Here is a 22,459-nt window from a genome sequence, read left to right as displayed (position 1 = left end):
CTCCGTGAGGTTTCTTGAGAAACAACGATGGAAGGCAGAGGCAGCTTGGGTGCTTCCCGAGGCCAGCTCTAACCCGACTAATCCTGGTACCACAACCAATAACAGGCCCTTGGCTCCTGTAACCAAGGGAAGGCCCGGCTGAAAGACAACAACCCCGCCCCCGTCCCGCCCCCGTCCCGCCCCCTGCCGGCCCCGCACGTGCTGGCTTTCGCGGCCCACGTTCATCTCGGCAGGGGAGGCGGCAGAGGCACGGCGGGAGCGAGGCTCAGGAACCGGAGCACGCCACCTGGAGCGGAGACGCGCGCCCCCCGCCGCTCCCGCGGGCCGCCCCGGCGGGCTGCCCCGGCTGCTGAGAGCCCGACCCCGGCGCCGCCCCATCCCCGCGCCGCGCCGAGCCCGTGGCTCTCTCCCCTCCGCGAGCAAGTGGGGCGGGCCGCGATCGGAACGGCCGGCCCCGCCCCAGCTCGCGTCGGGGCCCACCCCGTTGTGAGGTTATAAAGTGCCGCGCTCCGAGCCGCGAATGCAGTGGCCGCAGCCCGTCTCCGGTGTACAGCTGCTGTTCGGCCCCCAGCTCTCAGCGCCGCAACAACCGCCGCGTCGGCGCTGCCCCGGGGGCTCCCGTGCTCGGCGCGAAGCCCTGGCCCCGGCGGCCGGGACATGGGCCAGGGCCGCGGGGTAAGGCGGTTTTCCGCAGGGCGGTGACTTGCTCCGGCTTCGGTATGAAGACCCTCATAGCCGCCTACTCCGGGGTCCTGCGAGGTGAGCGTCGGGCCCAGGCTGCCCGGAGGGATGGCTCCTGTGGTGGATGCGTGCTGTCCCATGAGGGGTCTGGGCGCTGGAGTGAGGGGCCGGGAGACAGCTGTCCCCGTGATGGGTCTGCAGGGCCTTGCGGGCTTTCATCCTGGGGCTCTGAAGGTGCTAGAGGTTTTCAGGGAAGGTTGCGATGAAGAGCTCTGTGGCAGGCAGGAGTGCATTCTTAGAAGGTACGTTGCTGGAGGACTGGCCCCTGTGCAGGTTGAGTTCCAACCTCATGCTTTTCTTTTTGAAAAGCTTGTCTCTTTCCCCCAGCTCATCTGTGTCTGGGATTAGGGAAGAGTAATGATTACCTAGTCTGATCCAGGCAGCGGCTTGGTAGTCAAGTCTGAGTTCATTTTCCACTCCGGAGCTCATCAATTTTTGCAGCCTCTGTTGTATCACCTACCTTCCCTTAGCTTGTTTTTCTCATCTGAGAGATGGGGGTGCTGTGGGGGTTGAGGGTGATACTTGACCACAACTCTCCAACTGTCAGCATTGTGCATGGTCCGAGCAGTTCCCTCCACCAGGTGGAGGCCTCTTCACCAGGTGGAGCATGCTCTGAAGACAGGACCCCGCAGAGGGAAGGGTTTTACAATCCCCTGTAACTGCCACCAGATGAGGAACATGCCTGGTTGGGACAGACGTGTCCATGCTGTCCTCTGTCCCATGCCCATCCTCCAGCCCCGGCTCGGGGTCGCACTCAGCAGCAGCCGTGAGCCTGACACCCATAGAAGATGCGGCAGAGGACCCTGGGTACCATACCCTCTAGTGTGGCCATGTCTGTCCCTCTTCCACCAGTGTGGAACTGAGGCCCTCAGTGACTCGGGAACAGTTTTGAGACCAAACTCCAGAGCTTTTCTCACGTGAGGAAAAGCATCCCTTCCAGCCCCCACACCTGTCACCTGTAGTTGGAGAAATTGAGATGAGAAGTGGCATCATGTGCCCAGGGTTTCCTTAACAGATACCTTGGCCGGGGATTAAAAACAAGTCAGGGAGACCCTGGGAAGTCATCACAGCTCTCCTGGTCTGCATGTCTTGTCTTGTTTGAAGCCTCCCTCCCACCTCCTAAATCTTTATTCTGCTTACTGAGCCTCTCCTATGGTAGGTTTTGTTGTTTTGTTTTGTATTAATAACTAACAATCACCTACTCTACCCACCTTCATTACAAAAATAAAACACACTAATTATCAGAATTTGGAAACACAGAAAAACAGGATAAATATTTTAAATGCTGGTAAATTGACTATCCAAAAATGGCTTCCTGTTGCCATTTTAATGTTTCTTTGGAATTTTTTTATATACATTATATAAGGAAAATTGAGGGCATGCTGTAGATACAGTTCTGAACACTGTTTTCTCCCTCTTAATGTTACATCCTGAGTATTTCCTTCTGTTACTCAAAATCACTTGTAATACTCTAGGGGCGGCAAGGTAACCTGGCCTGGAGCTTTGTGCTGGGTATGGGCGCTGTTGCTTCTGTGACTGTCGCCGTGATTATCTGCCCCTCGTGTTTGGAGTGCTGCTTATTGCCCTTGGAGAGACACCAAGTTGCTGTGACTGTCTTAGGGCAGGCAGCCCCATCCACCCAGCCCAACAGCCTCTGACAGTCCCTTCTTTCACTTAAGAGTGCTTTTCTGTTCCCTGTGCCCTTCATAGCTCCTTTTCTGTCTGCTCACTGTCCATAACAGAAAGGAAGGGACTTAGCCATGTTCATGTTTTTTAAATGCTCTTGTCTCCAGGGGTGGGATAGGGACATCTATCTTCCTGGAGATCCCTTTCCTTGCCATGGTTGTCCACAGGCTGTGAGGTGTAGCTGCCAGGAACCAGTGACCCCGACGCTCAGGTTTTTGACCTAGAGTTTGTTATTCAGGAGGACTTCTAGTGAGTGATTTTGACCAAGACCAAATCACTTAATATTTTATCAGGGGCATTTCCTCATGTTGTTATCAGATTTTGAAAGCTCGCCTTTTTTTTTTTTTTTTACTGGCTGAAAGAAATTCCATCATGGCATGTAGCAAGAGCTGGCATCTAATGCAAGCCAGTCACTTAAGCTCTCTGGGATCTACTTTGGTGAAAGACTGGCTGGAGTAAGGGACGGTGCTGAACAAATTTCGTATTATCTAGGCATCTCTATTAGACTGACTTTCTACATCCTTGGTCTTTGATGACACTCCCTAGTGGCCTGGTTTGCCTCTGCAGATAAAGTTCCACTGTTGTAAGGTGGTGAATACCTTGTCAGTGGAGGTATTCAAGGAGAGAACATGGATTCTGTGAAGGGAAGCCCTGTGATAGGTGAGAGACTGAAATTTATACATTGGTGTGTGGTTTCTTGGCCAAAAGAGAAAGCCAGCTGTGGGAGCATGGGTAGGTAGGTGTTTGCTGGAGGGAGGCAGGAGTCTGGTTGGTGTTTTTCTAATCTCTGAAGGACTGTCCTGTGCCAGGGGTGGAGGCTGCAGTTAGTCAGATCTGCATCCCGGCTTTTGCCCCTGGATGGGAGGTGCTTCAGGTCTGAGACCTCTGGCCCCTGCCTATATCACCCCCAGGGTTCAGTGCAGGAACCAGCATGAGATGGTGGCAACTCCAGGAAAATTCTGAGCTGAGTAGGCAAGGCCAGGAACAGGGGTGGGATTATGGGGAGCAGGTTTTAGTGCAATGGAAGAATCCTTTCTAACAGCTGTTGAGGACCACAACAGGCTGTGCGGGTGAGGATGGAACCCTCCATCACTGGGTATGCACAAACAAAAGCTTGGTAGGGGCTGAAACAAAGAGGCCAGGTTATTGCTGGGGCCATGGGGGTAACTCTGGAACTGAGGGTGGGCAGTCACCTGACCCAGTCCTGAATCATAGGTGAGAACAGCACTCTCATGCTCTTCTCTCCCTGACACCACCTCCCCAACTGCCGAGAGGCTACTTTGGGGTTATCTATGTCACTAAGGGTTCTTCTGGGCTGGGAAAGGAGTAATATTTTATTAGTAGGCTGGGTGACTCAGTGGCTAATGTGGAAATCCTGCCCCACCTCCATCCTGCTACCCTCAAATTCAGCAGCAAGTACCTGAGTCATAAAATCACAGCTACCTGCTGGCCCTGGGTCTGGCCCATCCCTCACATTACAGATGGGACACTGAGGGCGTCAGAGAGAAGGGACTGGTCCAGAGTTACAAAGCTAGTGTTAGAGCCCAGATTCCTCTCCCAGTCCGTGACTTGCCTCCTTAAGCCAAGAGAGACATCTGGTGAGGTGGTGAAGGGCTGTGCACAGGGCTCTGGCCATTATATGTGCTCGGTTTCCAGAATGAATGAAGCTTGCTCCCAATCTCCATGATGGGTGGCAGATCACCCCTTTTCCAGATTTTTTGAGGAAGCTCCCCCAGCTTGCCCTGATAGGTAGAGACACCACAAGCCCCCAGGGCTTTGATGCCAGTGAACTGCCAGGTGCCCCTCACCCTACTTCAGGCGTTCTAAACTCCTCCATGTGGCCATGGAGCCCCACATGAGCAGCCCCCACCACCTCACAGCCTCCTATCCTACCATGTTGTGCTCTAGCACTTCCTGTGGGCTTCCTGTTCCTTCAGCATCTCCACCAATTCAGTCCCATCTCAGGGCCTTTGCATGTGCTGCTCTTCTGCCCAGATCTTTGCATGGCCGGCTTCTGATTTGGATCCAGCCTCCTCTTTGAGGTCTTTTCTGACCACACAATCTAGAGAGCCTCCCCTAGTCACTGCATCTTATTATCTTGTTTCTAACCCTTACCATTACCTAAATTATCAGTGTCCTTATCTGTTTAGGTAATTGCCCCCCACCCCATAAGAATGTCAGCCCCTTGTCTTTCTGTGTTGTGTCTCCAGAATCTGGCACAGCACCTGGCATATAGTAGGTGCTCAGTAAATATTTGTTGAAGAGTGAATCACTAAAAGAATCTCAGCCCTCCTGAGAGCCACCCAGTCCCTCTTGGTAGGGAGCCCTGCTTTTAGCTTCGGTGTGATTCCTCTATCCTTCCTCAGGCTGCCTCAGTGCCTGCCTGGGCTCAGTGCTAGGGCTCAGCTCTGCCCTACCCTGGAGACACCCTCCGTCTGTGAAGAGCTGGCTCTGGGGCTGAGGGCCAAGAGGGTGGAGCCAGACTCACCTGGTCCCCCTCACGGCTCCCAGGGATTAGAAGCCAGGGAGCCAGGTTCCATCCCTTTGGGACATGGCTAGGCAGCTCATTTCCTCTCTGGGGATCTCTTATTTTCCAAGATCAGAAGTCTCAACTTCTAAAGAATGTGAGGGTTTGAATGAACAGGACTGGAAAGTGCTTTGTAGACTAACTTGTGCTCATGTCAGTCTTTGTCATTTATCCTGTGTGATACATGCAACAGGTTCCCAACATTCCGGGGAGTGGCAGACTCCGCTCTGGGGCACTTAGGAAGGCTCTACCATGGTGGGCCTTCAGCTTATCGATGGAGCACCTCCTGTGCATTGCATAAGATTCTGTAATGCTCACAAACTGATCAGCCCTGGTCCCTTCTTTTGAGGAAGTGAGACTAGGGAGATGTGCATAGGGTGACAGTGCACTGTGGTCTATGCAGTGAGAGGGAAGGAAGCATGGAGAACTGTGGTGGCCTGGAGGAAGGGTGGGAAAGCTACATCATCTTGGGGAAGTAAGGGAAGGCTTCCTGAAGGAGGTGACATTCTTTCTGGGTATTGCAAGATGAATAGGCATCAGCAAGGTAGGCAAGAACATTCAGGTACAGGAAACAGCGTAAATAGAGGCATGAAGTTTGTGTGGAAGGGGCAGTCTGACTGTAGGACCTCTGAGTGATGAACCTGGGCTGAGGTCCTGGTGTGCTGAGAGGCAGAGACAAGGGAGACTGTACCTGGCTTGGGAAGGCTCACCTATGACCATCTGGGGATGGGGGAGGGGAGATTTGAGAGCTTTTGGGGAAGGAGCCTGGTGCACTCTGAGTGTCTTGGCCTCTACCACTTCTGGGGCCTCCTGGTAAGGAGCTACAGCTGCCAGATTTTGAGGGCCTGGGGCTAGGAGTCGGGCCTGGAGTCAGTCTAACCCCTGTTCTGCTCCTGAACTACTGTGTGGCCTCAGCAAGCCACTAACCCTTCCTGACTCTCCTCTATAAAATGGACCAAAGTGTGATGAGTATTTGTCCAGGTTATGGTGCAGACCTAGGAAACTGAACCCACTAACCCGTGGGCAAAGCAACAGAAACAGCGTATGTGTATTCCTTTTATAATTAAAGCAGATTTAACAGTCCTGAGCAAAGGGCCAGTTGCCTGACTCTGGATCTGCCTCCCCTCCATACCTTGGGCAGGACCCTGCCCTCTTGGGACCCTGGTGTCTTCCTCCGCACAGCGAGGAGGGCTGGATGAGATGGCCTACAGGGGCATCCCAGCTCTGCTGCAGAAATGCGGTTCCAGCCCTTCCCTGACTGCTGTGGGACCCTGGGGGCCAACCTCCTCCTCATTCTTGTTCTCGCTTGTCCTTGGGAACCTGGGCTCTTGTCCTGCTTGGGTCCCAGGTGAATGCCCCCAGGAAAACCTAGCTCTCCACACTTGCTTGTGTATTGTGATAGGGCCTATTTTGAGGACTCCTTGATTAGTGTTGCCATGGCAACCTCTCCCACTTCAATAGCTATTTTTAATGTGTCAGAAGGTGGGGAGTGGGAAGTGGGCCATTGGGGTCCTCAGCAATCACCTCCTGGGGCCTAATTTCAGCTCCAGGGTCTCAGGAACATGGTATCCTAACAGCTCACTCCCTTGACCTCACCTCCCAGGAGACTCTACCCTATTTCATGAAAACCAAATACTTGAACATCCAGGCTTCTGGAGCAGCTCAAGGAGGAGTTTATAGTCTCTTCGGGGGATCTCTGGTGGATAAATTTTTTAGTAGATTCTAGCAGGTTACAGAGGCCCAAGTGTTCAGGACCTCAGATTTCAGGTAATGCAACCCAACCCCCTAATTTAGTGCCAGTGGAGAAACAGACCTAGAGAGGGATGAGGAGACCCAGGATCCCAGTGTATCTGTAGATACTCAGGACACACCTGGCGCCCTGCCAGGATCCTGTGCAGGAGGCTGTGTGGACAGACAAGCAAGAATCCCTTGAGCCCATGCAGGGTCCTGATGGCCAAGCCAGGAGCTTTCTAGCCACTACACCCAACCCAGTCTGTGTTGGCTTCCAGTGGTTTGGCTTTCCTTTTGGGCCAGACATCCCAGTGGGCCCTGCTGTAAGGGCACCTAACCCTTACAGGGCAGAAAAGAGTTCATCAGTGTGTTGGGGCCAGATAAATGGCTGGCTAGTTGCCTCAAGCACCATCTGAAGTTGGCAGAGGGTATGGGAGGGGTAGGCAACAATCCTCCTGGCCTTCAGGGTGCACCCCTGGACTCCTTGGCCTGGCATGGGTGGTCCTTCATGGCTCTGTCTGCACTTTCTCAACCAGACTCACCCACTCACACACTCACTATGCTCCAGTCTGGCTGAACTAGCTTGCAGTTAATTCCTCAAACTCATACTCCGTCTCCCTTCCAGGCCCTTGCAAATGCCATTTGCAGGACCCTAGGACCTGAGGTCCTAACGCTGCACCTCCCTCCTGTAAACTTGGCAAACTCTTACTCATCCGTATATCTCACCTGACCCATTACTTCCTCCAGAAAGGCATCCCTAAGAACATCCTCCAGCCCAGACTGGGGCCTCCCCTGGATTCCCTGGCCCAGATGTCCTCTCTCTGCCAATTGTTCAAAGCCCTGTCTCTACAGCCATGGTGGGTGGGTGGCCCAGGGTCAGAGCTCAGCCCAGCAGATGCCCGTAAAGCAGAGGAGAAGCAGGGTCTGGCAGCTCCCACCCCAGTGCAGCACCTGGCATGTAAAGGATACTTAGAAAGCACTTGTTGAATGAATATGAACACTTGGGTTCCACCCTTCTCTCCCTCTCACTGTGGTCTTCCATTGTTGCCCCTGCCTTTAGCCCTGCCCCATCCTACTGAAGAAGACCTGTCCCTTCTCATTCCCCAGAAAGCCATATTTGATCTTTGTCTTGGCTGGGGCTTCTCTGTGCTTATCTAGACACTGTTTATTCATCACAGGCCCCTCGAGCGTCCAGGCCTTCAGCACACTGACTGAGCACGTGCTTTGTGCCTGACCTCATGCTGGGCACAGGACCCAGATGAACAAGACATTTTTCCTGCAAACAAAATGCACGCTCTTCCCCATAATGAAAGAGGCTGAGTGTAGGGGTGAGGTGGGGTATGTAGGGCAGTGAGTTGGGTAGGGGGAGCTTCTCTGAGAAAGGGTCAGCCAGGAGGAACAAGGAATGTCTTTGAGGGGCCAGTACTCAGTACCTGGCAGGTGCCCACTAACTGTGAGCTAAACAACTGATCAGACTGGAGCTGGAGGTCCCAGGACTCTACCTTGTGGGGACTATAGGCAGGGCCAAGAGAATGTGAGGAGACTTCCTGGAAGGAAGGAGTATCTGGCAGAGCATGGGGAGGCACAGAATGCAGACGGTTCCATGTGCAAGGCTGCAGGAGCATCCCCTGTGGACTGAGACTCTAGAATCCACAGACATGACCCTCCCTAACCATGAGTGGCCTTCTCATCACCACATGTGTGGACTCCCACTGAAAGGGGCTTTGAGGAGGTGACATCTCTATGGCACTTGGCCTAGCTTCCTGGCCCTTCCTGGGCCTGGAGGGGTCAGCCAGGGGTGGCCCCCATGTAGACTTGTACCCAGTTAGAGTAGGTTGGGGTGACTTCCTCCCTGTCCAGTTGGCCTCTGGTGGCCCAAGGCGAAGCTTAGGTCCAGGTAGGCCCAGCTGTGACATCCTTGGGGCTGGGAACACTAGCAGGATGAATTCCCCATCCAGGGAACTTCTAGAGGCTGTCCACTTCTCTGCAACCTCACTGGCGTCTTCTAGCTCTCTAACATATGTGCCCGATACTCTTTGTCCCTCTTCCATAAGTTTAGATTCCTCACAACAATCCTGGATCATAACTAAGGAGGACACCAAGACTCAAATAGGGGAAGTGACTTTCAGGGTCTCACTGCAGGTAAGAGTCAGAGCCAGGGTTTGAATCCCAAGCCTGCTGACGCCTCTGCTTCCAGACAGTGCAGGGGTTGTCATACTCATGAGATGGGAGAGGAAACCAAGGCTCACTTGATAATTATCTAGCATTCATGCAGGTCTTTACTTCTTATGAAGCTCTTACCTATACATTATCTCATTTAATTCTCACCACAGCCTGGCGAGGTAGGTATTAGCTCCACTGTACAAATGAGGAAACTGAGGCTTGTACAGGAAGTGACTCACCAAGGCTACACATCCTAGAAGTTAAAGGCCCGGTTCTGCTAAGGCCCAGCCACCTGTCCTTGGCACCTTCTCCAGGCTGGCGCCCCGTGCCCCACTACCCCCCAGATGCCAATAAGGAAGGTGGGTGGAGGAGGCAGTGTGAGTTGTCGTGAGGCCTGCCCAGCGGCTGTCTACATGTGCTTCAGCCTCCCCATGGAGGCCGGCCTTGCTTGGTGCCTCCTCTCTGCAGGTCAGAGGATCTTCTTGCCCCTCTGTCTAGCTCTTTACCCCACGGTTAATTTTCTTCATCACTGCCTAACATTACATCATGGGGTTATATGTAGTGCTTTCTCTCTGCCTTAGCAGATTAAATCCTGTAACAGGTAGGACTTTTATCTGCCGTGTTCCCTGCGATTTCCTTGGTGGCTAGCACAGTGCTTGGCGCCTCAGAGGTGTTCTGTGCTTCACATCTTAACTCTGTTCTTTCCTCTGTCCACCTCCTCCAGGAGCCACTTTTGGCTGTTCAAGCCTTTTGACTTGTCTGTTCTCAGCTTCTGTTTGGGGTAAATGTGAACCCCCATTCCCTGTTCGGGCCTCTCTCTTTATAACTCCCTGTGAGTCTGGCAGCTGCTCCCAACCCCATGTCCACTGTCCTCCTCCTCATCCCCCAGACCTTGTCTGCAGGGCCCTGCTGAGGCCTGGTTGCCTCCTGCGGTCTCCCCTGCCACTGTCCTCATTCTGCCTGTTCTCAAAACACACAACCTCATGACCATGCACATCTTAAAAATTTGTGTTTGCTCATTATTAATACCCCTTCCCCCTCGTCAATGGTAGAAGCAATGATGTAGCTACCATTTAATCACTTAACAAATGCCGAATGTACCTTAAATACATTTTTCCCCCCATTTAATCTTCCCAATAACCCTGTGAGGTAGGGATTTTTATCGTCCCTTTACAAATGAGGAAACTGAAGCTGAGAGAAGCTAAGGGACTCACCCAAGCAGCCATGCACGGGCAGAGCTGGCCCAGGGCCCTTTCTCAGAGTACAGGGATTGGCGCTCAGGTCCTGCCCCTCGTGTGTGTTAGAGGAAGCTCAGGTTTCGTCAGCCTGGGTGCAGACTCCCTGGTCACTCTGCTATCAGATGTTGGGCAAGGAGGTGTTCACACATCCAGCTGGGCCCTGGGACCAAGGGATGTTTGGCCCCACTGCTGCAGGCAGCTTTTGCTTAGCCCAGGCAGCGCAGCTCGATTTCTGGGAGCACAGAGGTAGGGGTTCACCTTCCTTGCACAGCCAGTCTACCGGAGAATGTCCCCACTAGACTTGGGACATGGTGTGGGGCCAAGCAGGCAGCTCTCCCAGCCAGGGGTGTGTTCCTGAGGTCTGGGTGTGGACTGGCTGGTGTCATGAGAACCAGCCCTATAGCGTGGCGTCGTGGAAGTGAGGAGGGACAGAGTCCAAATACCTGCCTTGAGTCCTGACCCCTCTACACCCTGCCCACAAGAGGTTTGACCTCTTGTGGCTTCATCCCACCTCAGTTTCCATCTCTGTGAGATGGGTTGCACATTCCTGCTTTGTCTACCTTCCCTGGGAGTGCTGGGGGACAGTGACAGCCCATATAGGCATGGTGGGGGGATATTCCTTTCTGGGTGCAGGAGAGCTGCTGTGGACCTCTCTGGCAGCTCCACTCCCTCTGCCCACCCCAAAGCGAGGAGCCAATGAGCTGTAAGATAAATGGTGCCTGGAGCCACTATTTGAACTGGCTACTGGAAACTTTTGTTCATAGGACTAGTCAAGTTACTCTATGGCCTGTCTTGCCTCCATGAAAAAGACATCTGTAGAATGGGCTCTGTTCTCATCATGGATGGGGAAACTCATGCTTGAGGAGGGTGGGAGAGGCTTGCATCTGCCACCCCATCTCTGTCCTGGGGGCCTCAGTGATGGGGCTGGGAGCCTTCTGTTAGGCAGCTCGGTCTGACTTGGGCATCTGGCTTTCACCTGTGTCAGAGGCTTACGGGTTTTTTCGTTCATGCAGTAAACCTCTATGAGCTCCTTTTCACTCCAGGCCCTGGGGCCCTGGGCACCCACACACAAATCAGGTACCAGCCTTGGCACCCAGGAGACACTGGCAGAGGAGGCTGGTCAAGGAAACGGATACTGGCTGTGGTGGGGCAGGTACTGAGAGGGAGTGTGCAGAGCACAGCATGCCGAGAGGCTGGGGGAGGGGCACCAAGGAAGCAGATGGCGCTGGGGCTTGACTCGAGGCTGAGGCTCCCTGTTGGCCCCACTCAGGACTCGGGGACGATCAGGCTGGATGTGAAGGTTGTGGCATCTTACTGCAGCACTGGTGTGCACACCAGCTTCTGTTGGGCCCCTGCAGCCCCAGCCAAGGCAGAGGAGGTGCTGACAGGTGGTGAGGGCTGGCAGTGACCTGGGGGTGCCCAGCTGAACCCTCATTTTCCATCTGCCAGGCAGCTGTATGAGGGCTGTTGCAAGGTGACGAGCCTCTAGGTGGTGTCTTCAGGAGGGTCTGAGCGGTAAGAGAGATTACAGTGCTCATCCTCCCCACCTCCAATTTAAAGATGGGAAACTGAAACCCAGAGAGGTACCTGCTCCTGGCCTGCCCCTCTGAAGGAAAGCAGGTCATTCGATTTCCTTGGTCCCCTTGAAGCCCTCCCCAACTTCACTGTGAGAAGAGAGGAGGAATTTGGGAGGGCCTGCTGCCTAGGGATAGAACACAGGCTTGGAGGTTGGGCCTAAATTGAGTCTGACTCTGCCACCCTTTGGCCGAATAACCTTGGCCATGTCACTTCCCTGAGCCTTTTTTATCACCATCAAAATAGGAGTGATGATGCCAAACTCAAGGGCCTGGGAGGGAATCTGAATGCCTCTGGGGTGCTTTGGGGGCCCCAAAACTTCATGGGCCTTATGGGCAGCATACCTGTCACCCAGCCCTGCAGGGAGGGGCTGAGGAACAGCCGGAACAGAGACCCGCTCTTCCTCTCACTCAGCAAAAGTTTCTGAGTGTCCACTCTGGGCTAGCCCTGGCAGGCCACTGGGAGCCCAGACGTGGGTCAGACCCAGGCCTTGACCCCAGCTGCCAGCATGTGGAAGAAGGGACTTGTAATCAGCAGTCAGGACAGGGTGAGGGGCTTTGGGAGCCCAGGAGGAAGACTCCTTTTCTCTCATTTCTTATTCTGCCGACCTCTCCTGACTTATCTCCAGACAGGCGCTCTCTGTGGCAGGTTGGAGAAGGCAGAAAGATGGGTCCTTACAGTTCCAGGCTTGCATGGACCTTAGAATTTATAATCCCGGAGAAAGACAACCTTTTTCCAAATGCTTGCCCTATCTGGATTTTGAAGGACAAGCCTTATTCCCTTGTCAAGGACTTAAAAGGTAGGCAAGGCAAGGAGGGACATTCTAGGCAAAGGAATAATGGCTTGATATTTCTTAGGTCCATGGGGGCTTCCACTGGGACTGGGGTTCAGCATCATGGACAGGCCAGCTTCCAGGGCTGGGCTCTATGGTTAGCCAGTTTGGGATCATCTGGCCTCAAGGAAGCCCTGGAGGAACCTGGGCCTGAAGAACCCAGAGCAGCAGCTCCCTCTGGGCTCCTGCTCCAGGCAGCACCTCCCTCTGACTCCCGCAGGAGCACCTGTCACTCAGGGGACTCTGTGCTTCCTATTGGTGGCAGAGTGGCCTGTGGAAAGTAGCTGGGACAAGGCAGGGTGAGAACCGACTGAGTGGTGTGGGAGAAGCCTGGCTCTGGCGGATGTGCCACGGTGCTTGTATGCGTGCCTCAGGCCTCTTCCTTCTGGCTGGTTAACAGGGTGAGGGGTGAGCCAGCCTGTCAGCAGCTCCTGTGCTCTGACCTTAGATCTAATTGTGAGAGACCTCTAGTAAGTTTAAGGGACAGATACGGATTTGGCATGAGGAAGTTTCACATCTTTTCAGTAGTTTCAAGTCCTTTCCTTAAATACTCCTCAGGCTGTTGACCTTGGGGTCCTGCCGCAGTGGGAAGTGTTCAAATGAGACAATGTCTGATGGCCTTCCCTCCATTGCCTTCTCTCCCTGCCCAGCAGAAGGTGGGCCCCCTACCAGCTGTCCCCCAGACCCAGAGCAGGACCCATCTACCCCTTAGCCTACCCCTACCCGCCAAGGCTCCTGCTTCACTTCCTCTGACACAGCTCAGGAGGCAGAGGCAGCCTTTGTATCAAAGGCCCAGGCCTGTGCTTGGGCTTCACTTACTCCCACATGTACTTACTGAGGCCTCTCCCCACTTCTGGATGGGTTTACTAGGCCCCGAGCCCAGCCCACCCTTGGACCTGCTATGTCCCATGCACAAATGTACGAGCCCTTTGCACCTGCTGTGGGGCACAGGGAGGTGCCCTGAGCAGGGAACAGGAATCCTGGGTCCACCCCTGGCCCCACTGCTTGAGTAACTCTGGGCCTGCTCCTCTCAGTCCACCTGGTGGTCCAATTGGACTATAATAGATGACCCCAGATGGCCCTCAGGCTCTGGGTTGTTGGGAAAGTATGGCAGTAGAAAGGGCCTTTCTATGGCAGGATTTTTATACAGAGGGTGAAGAAGCAGTTATGTGCCAACCTCAGGAATGCCTCTGTGGCCCAGCCTCTTTATTTGCCTTTGTGAGTTCACATACTGCCACCTCCACCCAAGTTATGCCTGGGAAGTATTAGATGTTACTGAGCTCCCAGTATGTGCCATGCCCTGAAGGTATGGAAGTGAGCCCTTGTGGTCTTGCCTGGGGTCACACAGTAGAACCAACGTTTGAACTGGAGTCTGACTCCTCTGCTGTACCAAGGCCCCTCCCTTTGATCTATTAGACCAGGTAAAGGGAACAGTACTGGTGTGTCTGCTTTGAGGCCTGGAATTATCTACATGCCTCCTAAAAGCCCAAACAATTATTTAACTTTCAGCTAATGAGGGTTATGAACCTTTCTAAACTCTGCAGTGACATTGTTGCTCTGCATATTTTAAAGAAATGCAAAGGCTTGAGTGTAAGCCTCTAAACTCCTTTCCCTCCTTCTCCCAGCAGTAGGCCAGGGTGAAAGGTCATAAGACCCTTAAGGACAATATTGTGACTCAGTGCCTTGCAGAGTGAGTGGTGTGAAGGAATGTTTGACCAACACACAGTAGGCATTTAGGGAAGATGTGCTGAGTGAAGGGCATGCAGTTGGGGCTCAGCAGATGTGGGGCTTTAGAGCGGCCCACCCTGTTAGTCCAGCTGCTGGAAGGAATGGCTATGGACTAGGAACCTTGCCATGCTCTCCCCAGCACTGCCTCCCTTATAGTCAGCAGGCCTTCTGGTCTCACTGCCCACAGCCACTGGAGTCCGGGATGTATAGCCACAGAGCTAATTAAGTGGACACATCTGTCCTAACTTCTAGGGTTGGCACCTGCTTGCTAGCAAACATTAATTGCAGCCCTCAATGTTCCAGGCGGCCTGAGGCTCACTGGCTACTAGATCCTTTGCTGAAGCAAAGGCTCCCGCCTAATTCCTCTCTGGGCCCCAAGCTTTGGGCGCTGAGTCCAGCTGAAAGGGTAAATCCCTCAGAAGGCAGTAGTCATGGTGGTATTGGTGGTGTTGGGGGTGGGGACAAGAGGGCTGAGCAACCTAAGGAGGCGTATCAGTCCTGGGAAAAGTAGGGGTGGGGTGGGGATTTGGGGTGCTCAAAGTACATTTAGGGAAAAAAACATTGCAAATTGGATGTTGAACCTCTGTCCTTGGCCTTTCAGACTCAGATAGTAAAGATTAAATATTTGTACTAGGTCCAGATAAAGGATAAGGACAGGAGTTTGGGGTGAATGGGAGGGAAGAGAATTGGCAGTTACTGATAATCTCCTCCAGCCTCTTTGGATTCCTCATTTGGTCTCAAAAATGGTCCTATGAGAGGGACACCATTCCCACTGGGTGTATATAGAACTCAAGTCTGGGGAAGTGGTGAAGAACCCAGAATCACAAAGCTATTGAGAGGCAGGGCTAGGACTTGAACCCGGGTCTGTCTGATTTTGTGGCCCATGCTCCTCTAGCATCTAGGAAGGCACCTGTGAGAGTGCGTTGGTGTTGGGGACTCTGAGGCTGGCAGGAAGGGTGGCAACAGGCTGACATCTCCCCTGTGCTGCAGGCACCGGCTCCAGCATCCTCTCCGCCCTCCAGGACCTCTTCTCCATCACTTGGCTCAACAGGTCCAAGGTGGAAAAGCAGCTACAGGTCATCTCGGTGCTACAGTGGGTCCTGTCCTTCCTTGTGCTAGGTAAGCCGGAGCTTCAAGGGCAAGGGCAGGCGGGGGTCACCTCCCCAGCAGAGGTTAGAGCAAGAGCTCTGCCCTTCAGGAGTGAGGGGTGAGCACGTCCTCCACCTACCACCTTTTGGGTCCCTGATGAAGTGCTCTACCCCTAGGCATGCATGGGACTCAGGGAGATTCAGTAGGAGGTGGAGTACAGATCCCATTTTACAGACATGAAGCTCAAGTTTCAAAGAAGGTAAATAACTTGTCCAAAATCATGCAGATTTGAATCCAGGTCTGTTGATCCCCAAAACCTGTGTTTTTCCCGTGTGCCACCCTGGCTACCAACAGACATTTTCCAGCGGGTCTATTGCTTTGTGTTGCATGGTGCAGCGCCCACTGGAGTCCTGACTCTACCACAGACCAGCTCTGTGACCACACACAGGTTCCTTGAGCTCTGTGGAAGTTAGTTTCCTCATTTTGAATGTGGCAGAAAGGCTGCCTGCTCCACAGGGCTTTTGTAGAGGTTGAAGATGGGGAACGAGAGCATGTAGCACAGGGTTGGTCATGGGGGCCCCGCTAAATGGGAGCTACTGCTGAGAAGTACCTACAGAGCCCACCCCCAGCCCTCACCCACCTTCTGCTGAACAGTCCCCAGTGGCTTCCCGTCTCTCTCTCCACACCTCCCCTCTCAGTGCTCTGCAGGGCCAGGTTGGTGCCCTCCTACACTGGGTTGCCGCCCAGACCAGGTTCAGGACGTGGCGGATTGTCTGGGAGCGGGAGAGCCCATGCTGGGGCCAGTCCCTGCTGTCCCAGCAGCTCTTGTCTTCCCCAGGCTTCTGTCCTCGCACAGCTAAGTGGCCACCCAGCGCCTCAGGACAAACCTGTCTCAGAGCATCATAGAGCACATGCCAGCACCTGTGGGCAAGTCCCACCGGGTGCCCCACCTCCTCAGGGCTGAGGGGGTTTATCAGGAGTTACATGTCAGTGCAGAGCGGCCGTCCTTCTAGTATACACAGGGGCCTCTGGGACCACATCTCCAAGGCAGGTCCAATCTTTCCCTCCCTCTCTGGGCGCTGGGCAGAACCCAGGGCAGGGCAGGCAGAGGGATGGGACAGGAGTGCTACTTGGAATGTAGTGGGACAGCCCCCACAGTGTACCAGGCACTTGCTGTGTCTTTTCTTATCTTCCAACTTCACAGATGGAAATTCATGGAGGTTCAGTGACCCTCTGAGACTCTGAAGTTCATTAAATGCAGAAGGCCAGAGCACTCCCCAGGGATCTCACCTTACCAGAACCTCAGAATCAGTGGACCTGGTCTGAAACAGCCAGTCTTCACTTTTAAGCCTAAAAGTGGGCTTTAAGAGACCCATGAACCCTAAAATTAGGTACAAAATTACAAGTGGGAGTATGTGCATATTTTTCTGGGGTGAAGGGCAATTGCTGTCCTCAGATTCTTATAGGGACATATAGCCTCAAAAAGGTAATATTCTGGAGAGTAGAGCAAATTAAACTGGCTGCTTCAGGCTCAGACCCCCAACTTGACCCACATTCAGCACTTACTAAAATCCTGGAATAGAGAGCACAGTGCAACCCCCTCCATTTTCAGATAGGAAGCAGGGGCCAGGGGGATCAGAGCCTTGCCCAGAATCACACGAGGAGGAAGTAGTGGGACCAGGACAAGACCCCATGGACTCTGCTAACTTCCCAAACCCCTGCCTAGTCTGCTGCACCAGCTGCCTTCAACTCTATTTGCATGGAGAAGCCACCACGATCCCTGTCTTAGTGGGTCAGAGCTTGGATGATGGGGAGCTGAGCCCCTTGTAGAAACACAACTTGAGCAGCACGGGACAGGAATGGGCTGTCCTGTGCTCCAGATTGTAGGTTACCATTCAATCAAGCCCAGCCACAGCCCAGAAACCAGCCCAGCATCTTCCCTATGCCCTTGTGTAGGTGGGTTAGACAGACAGGTATTTTGAGCTGCTGCTAATTACTGCCCTGAGCAGCTCCAGGCTCTCCCTCCCACTGCCACCCAAATCTGCTGGCAGAGGCCTACCTGGTTTTGCAAAGGCTGCTGTGACCCCATTGAAATGCTTCAAGAACACAGTGACTACACCATTTTTGTGCCAGGGTTTGTGGACCCCTCCTGCATTCTGGTAAAGGCTACAAGCCTTCCTCAGTGTTTTTAAATGTGAAATACCAAGAACATTGGATTTCACAGGAAACCTACAATACTGAAATATAACTATGTATACATTAAGAAATCAAATTAGACCATGTAACAACACATGTGCTTCTTTATTAAATAAAAAGATCTAGCAGCAGGTGTAGTCATTACTATAATTCTTAAGTAGTGATGGGAATAAATGATTTTCTAAGATATCTGCAACTGCTGTAAGTGTGGTATGAAAATGCTTTTGTTTTCTATTGGTATCACTCAACAGGTACTGCTAATACCAGTGTGGTCCGCTACATTTGTAAATGGAGGAAATGCTACATTTCTTTGAGAGATGGATGGAAATTAAGATGTCACTTTTCCCCCCTTCCAAGTCCATGGATCTCCAGATTAGACACTGTGTGTTAAGTCCCCTTCACACATCATGTTGTTATAATCCTTGTTGTGGAAGTTGAAGCTCAGGGATGGGCCATGGCCAGTGAGTGGCAGGCCCAGGTTTCATGAAGGAGCACGTGTGTACTGTTTATAGGGCCCCACTGCTGCCTCCCTGCCCCTGAGCAACCACAGACCGCCCTCCAGCAGTCCTCAGGGACCACTCTTTTGAATCAAGAGCATCCCCATGACATGTGGGGAGAGGGTAATTGTGAAGGAGGCCCTGAGCCATCTACGTGTGCAGCCGGCAGGGTCTGTAAGCAGCCGTTTCCATGTCAGGGGCCCAGTCGAGCTGGCTTCTGCTGCAGCCCCATGACCTACATGGGTGGAGCAGGGAACCCATTGTTCAGTGGACTCATGAGGCTCTGAAGGAAGGTCGTTTGGTGGTTTAGTTCATTTTTTGCTCCATCAAGCTTCCCTGTGTTGGTTGCTGGGGTGGGAGAGGTTATGTGACCTAGTTCCGGCTCCCAAGAAGCTTGGGCTGGAGGGCTGCCTGCTGGAGGAAGCAGATAACAGTGAGACCGATGGCGAGCGCTGTGAGAGGGTTCAGGGGGATCAGGGCAAATGGACCTTCCAGCCGAGAACAACCAGAACTGGAATGTAGTCTCCAAACTCAATCTGCTCTCCCTCCCTCCATCCAGGCTGCCTTAACATCAGAGTGAGGACATAATATAGGGATTTCCACCTTCCCTGAGAGCGCAGACAGCTAGGCAGTGGGGCTTGGGCCTCAGCCCTCTCTGGTCCCTCTACCTCTCAAAAGAGTTAGGGGTTTGATGGCAGCTAGGTTTCCAGGCTGCTCAGACTCTTGCCTGCACCTTGCAGCCCTACTCAGGCCCACCTGGAGCATCTGCCTAGCCTCTGAAGGAGCTTGGGTACCTGTGGCTTCTGGGGGCGCCAGAGTAACCCTTTTTCCAGACTGAAGGAAGGGGACCATAGGCAAATTCTCAGCACTGTGAATAACTTTGTAAGTGGCCTTAACTTAGATATAGCCATTCACCAAGCTGCTGCAAATACGTTTGCCTTTGACAGGGTTTCATAGTCTGCAGATGCTTGCCTGGAGACTCATCCTCCCTGTCTGTGATGTCACACTCCTAAGCTGGTCCTGAAAAACTGGGTTTCCTGGTCACTCTGTGTTCATTGCCCCACCTAAGATAGTTGTCCCATTTTTAGCTACCTTGGGGAAAAGCTAGCTCAGAAGTCTAGAAGAGGACTGGATTGTAGCCACACTTGCCTGACCTTAGGTTCATGGGGAGTCTGTGTCTGGCACTCCCCTTTCCCTCGGGAAACCAGAGGAGGCTCAGCATGGTGGGAAGAAGAGAGCATGGAATCCAGAGCCAGGCAGCCCGAGAGCATCCATGACTAGTGCGATACCCAGCCTAAAATGGGTACACAGCGAGGGTCGGCTCCCCTCCCCGGGCTGGAGGGGGTGCTGGACCGAGGCCATGCCTCCACTGAGCATGAGTACCTGCTGTCTGGGCTCTGTCCTGAGTGCCAGGGGACAAAAAGGGTGTAGACCCCTAGTGTGAAGAATTCAGAGTTGGGAGATCCATGTGGGAGGACAGTATGATACTGGAGAACAGGTCTGAAGAGATGAGGTCTGACTAGGCCTTGAAGACTAGGTAAAAATTGGAAAGACAGAAGCCCTGAAGAGGGCATCTCGGGGCAAGCCATGAGGTAAACCAGGCTTGTCACGGACATTCCTTCCTTTCTGTGCCAAGTTATTCAACCTAATGGCCAGCAGGCCCAGAACAAAGTGTCACATGGAGGCTGGCACCAGGGAGCCTTCTGCGTGTCCTGCTGGGGTTTTGAGAGGGGGGCTGTTGGGCTTTGACTTGGGACTGCCTGGGGCTCCATTATGTTGGAAGGGGCCAGTCTTCCTCCTGGAGCTAGAACCACCCTCTCTCAGGTCCCTCCAGTGGCATTCTGGGGCTCCTGATTTTTGGTTAAACTAAAACCTAGTGCAGATTATGGACTTAATAGACTTGACTTAGAATCCTGGCTCTGCCACTGTCCCGTGGGGTGACCTAGGGCAAGTTACCTCCCCTAGAACCTTGGTCTCACCTCTAAAATGAGGTACAAGTTGCTCTGCCACTTGAGACAGTGGCTCAGCCCAAGATGTCCAGGCACTTGGTAGGCCCTGCCCCTTGTCCACAGTAGCTGTGCTGGGTACTGGGTGGGGAGAACATGTAAGGAGGGGACAGAAAGAACAGCTCTTAAGGACAGCTTCACAAGAAGCTGATGTCGCTTCCTCTGGCACTACTGCCCAGACAGAATCTAGCAGGTGAGGTCTAGTCCCTGAGAGCCTGTTCCTCCCCAGACTGTGGCTGGGGCCGCCTCCGCCTGGCTGTGCCCAGATTAGTGCCACAGGAAACAGTCACTCCAAGGGGAGATGAAGGCCCACCCAGGGAGGACAGGGCCTGACCTGTGGCCATGTGCCCTCCCCAGGAGTGGCCTGCAGCATCATCCTCATGTACACGATCTGCACTGATTGCTGGCTCATCGCTGTGCTCTACTTCACCTGGCTGGTGTTTGACTGGAACACGCCCAAGAAAGGTAAGAGCCCACGTTTGCCCTGCCTCCTCTCCTCTGGGACGCTTCCTCCTGCACAAGCTAAGTTCCTCAGCCCAGGTGCTGCCTTATTTTACTTAACACCTACTCTGTGAAAAGCACTGGGCTAGGCCAGGTTGTGGTTTGGGGTGGGGGTGTTTAAAAGCTCCTCAAAGGGCACCATCCTGGTCCTCCTAGGAGCTCACACTCAATCGAGGGTTTGCGTAACATGAGGGAAGGATGAGGAAACGGGCCTGGTGGGGGCTGGGGGAGAGGCAGCATAGGCTGTAGGCACCTACCTCAGGGTTTCATACTGCTCCTGTCTCGTCTGCCCTGCCCAAATGTTGCCCACCCAAACTCCCACTCCTTCCCAACACTGTATTTTGTTCCTTGGAAGGTGGCAGGAGGTCAGAGTGGGTCCGAAACTGGGCTGTGTGGCGCTACTTTCGCGACTACTTTCCTATTCAGGTAAAGACTCATGTGTGTTATTTTAGGAGGGTGGGAATGAATGGGAAATTGGCACTCGAGCCTTAACCTACCCATCCACAGTGAGCATGTGGGCTGAGTTGAACCATGTAACACCTCCCACTATGAACATCTGTTCATTCTCTACCCCACTTTATGCAGGATTTGAGGCGATTTAGGATATGTATAATGCTATTCCAAGTAAAAAGAAAAAAATCAAGACTTGGGGGAAAAATATTAGTATTTCAGCCATAAGGGTCAACCAAGTAGTGGTGGTTGAGCTGCATGGTCAGTTCTGAGCTTCCTGGCAAGCAAAGCAAAAGGGAAACATGATAGTTGTTGGTTCTTGTTTTGGGAAAGGGAGAAGCTTGCTAACTCCTTAGGGAAACAAGACTTGTTCTAGCATTTGGATTTAAAAGATGTTTCAGGCACTGAGATCCTGAGTGATGTGAGGAGCACATCATAGTAGTGCTATTAATACTATAATGGCTATTTGCTTATCTGCTTTTCAGTGAATGTTACAGGCATAGGAGTGAGACCCTGGTTGCTGCAGTGCTTGGAAATGATTCCTGGGGGAGGTGCTCCTGGAACTCCATCTTAGAGAAAAGTAGCACTGTAGAGGCAGGGAAACGAGGAGCGCATGGCTCCTGAGGCCAAGGAGAAGCCTGGGGTATGGGGAATGGCAGGAGGTGGAGTGGAAAAGGGAGATCGCCACTTACTGGGAGCCTTCTGGGAGCCAGCCTCTTTCCCCAAGGAGTCTCCTTTAACCCTCAAAGCATCCTGTAAGGCAGGCATTAACTTTATACCTTTTTAAAGAGGAAACTGAAAGTCAGAGTAGCAAAGCCGAATGAGGCTAGAAGGGGCTGAGCTGAGGTTCCAAGTGCTGTCTTAGAGTCTGGGCTCTTCCCACCTTCGCACAGAGCTGTGGGAAATAAGCCCGGGCAGATTCTCAGGTTTGGAAGACAGAGGCAGGAAAAGTCCAGCATGGCCCTGCGTGGAGCCCCGCACCTCCCAGGCACATTGTCCCCACATGAAGCAAGTGTAGACCAAGCTGGTGTCTCGGTTTCTTCCCTGCTGCACAGCTGACTGCTCTGGGACCCCCACACTGGCCTTCTGAGCACCCATCTTCTTGGGGCCCAACCTCAAGGGCCTGACAGGATAACTGGTAGCTCTGTCTGGCTTTCTGTCTATCTCTGTTTGGCCCCCTGCCTGTGATCTGCAAGCCAGACACTTCTGGGCCTCTCTGCGAGTGGACAATGCTCGTAGATTGTAGATAGCTCTGGCAGGATCCTGAGGGTGTTCTTGCAAGAGAAAGACCTGTCTGGCCAGCTCACTTAGCTCCCCAGCCCCGGCACACCCTAGCTGCTGAGGTAACCCAGCAGAAGGCAGTAGATCTGAAGAGTGGAGGCAGTGGGTGTGAGTGTGAAAGTGTTTGTACAGGATGCAGGGTGGTGTGTGTGTGCTGTTGTGAGTCAGCGACCCAGACATCCTGGGATGCTGCCTGGGGGAGGTGGCTGGGTAGCCCT

At 53.2% G+C, this 22,459-nt stretch overlaps 1 protein-coding gene across 3 annotated transcripts in view; it reads left to right on the top strand.

Moving 5' to 3' along the window:
- The first annotated feature begins 287 nt into the window (after positions 1-287).
- The window catches only part of DGAT2 (diacylglycerol O-acyltransferase 2), a 37,458-nt gene continuing 15,286 nt past the window's right edge, over positions 288-22,459 (top strand). Inside the window, exons 1-4 of one of the 3 annotated variants that reach the window (XM_073216000.1) lie at positions 297-759; positions 15,212-15,340; positions 20,367-20,474; positions 20,866-20,936. In XM_073216000.1, the coding sequence (XP_073072101.1) occupies positions 720-759; positions 15,212-15,340; positions 20,367-20,474; positions 20,866-20,936 (348 nt within the window). In that variant the 5' untranslated portion in view covers positions 297-719. Of the gene's footprint in view, positions 760-15,211; positions 15,341-20,366; positions 20,475-20,865; positions 20,937-22,459 lie in introns of all 3 variants that reach the window. The other 2 variants (XM_017672083.3, XM_073216001.1) reach the window with 2 other exon arrangements.

The sequence above is a fragment of the Manis javanica genome, chromosome 11 (genome assembly GCF_040802235.1).
Source record: "Manis javanica isolate MJ-LG chromosome 11, MJ_LKY, whole genome shotgun sequence".
Taxonomy (NCBI): Eukaryota; Metazoa; Chordata; class Mammalia; order Pholidota; family Manidae; genus Manis; species Manis javanica.
The sequence above is the reverse complement of the archived record's forward strand: the minus strand, read 5'-3'. Positions and strand labels throughout refer to the sequence as shown.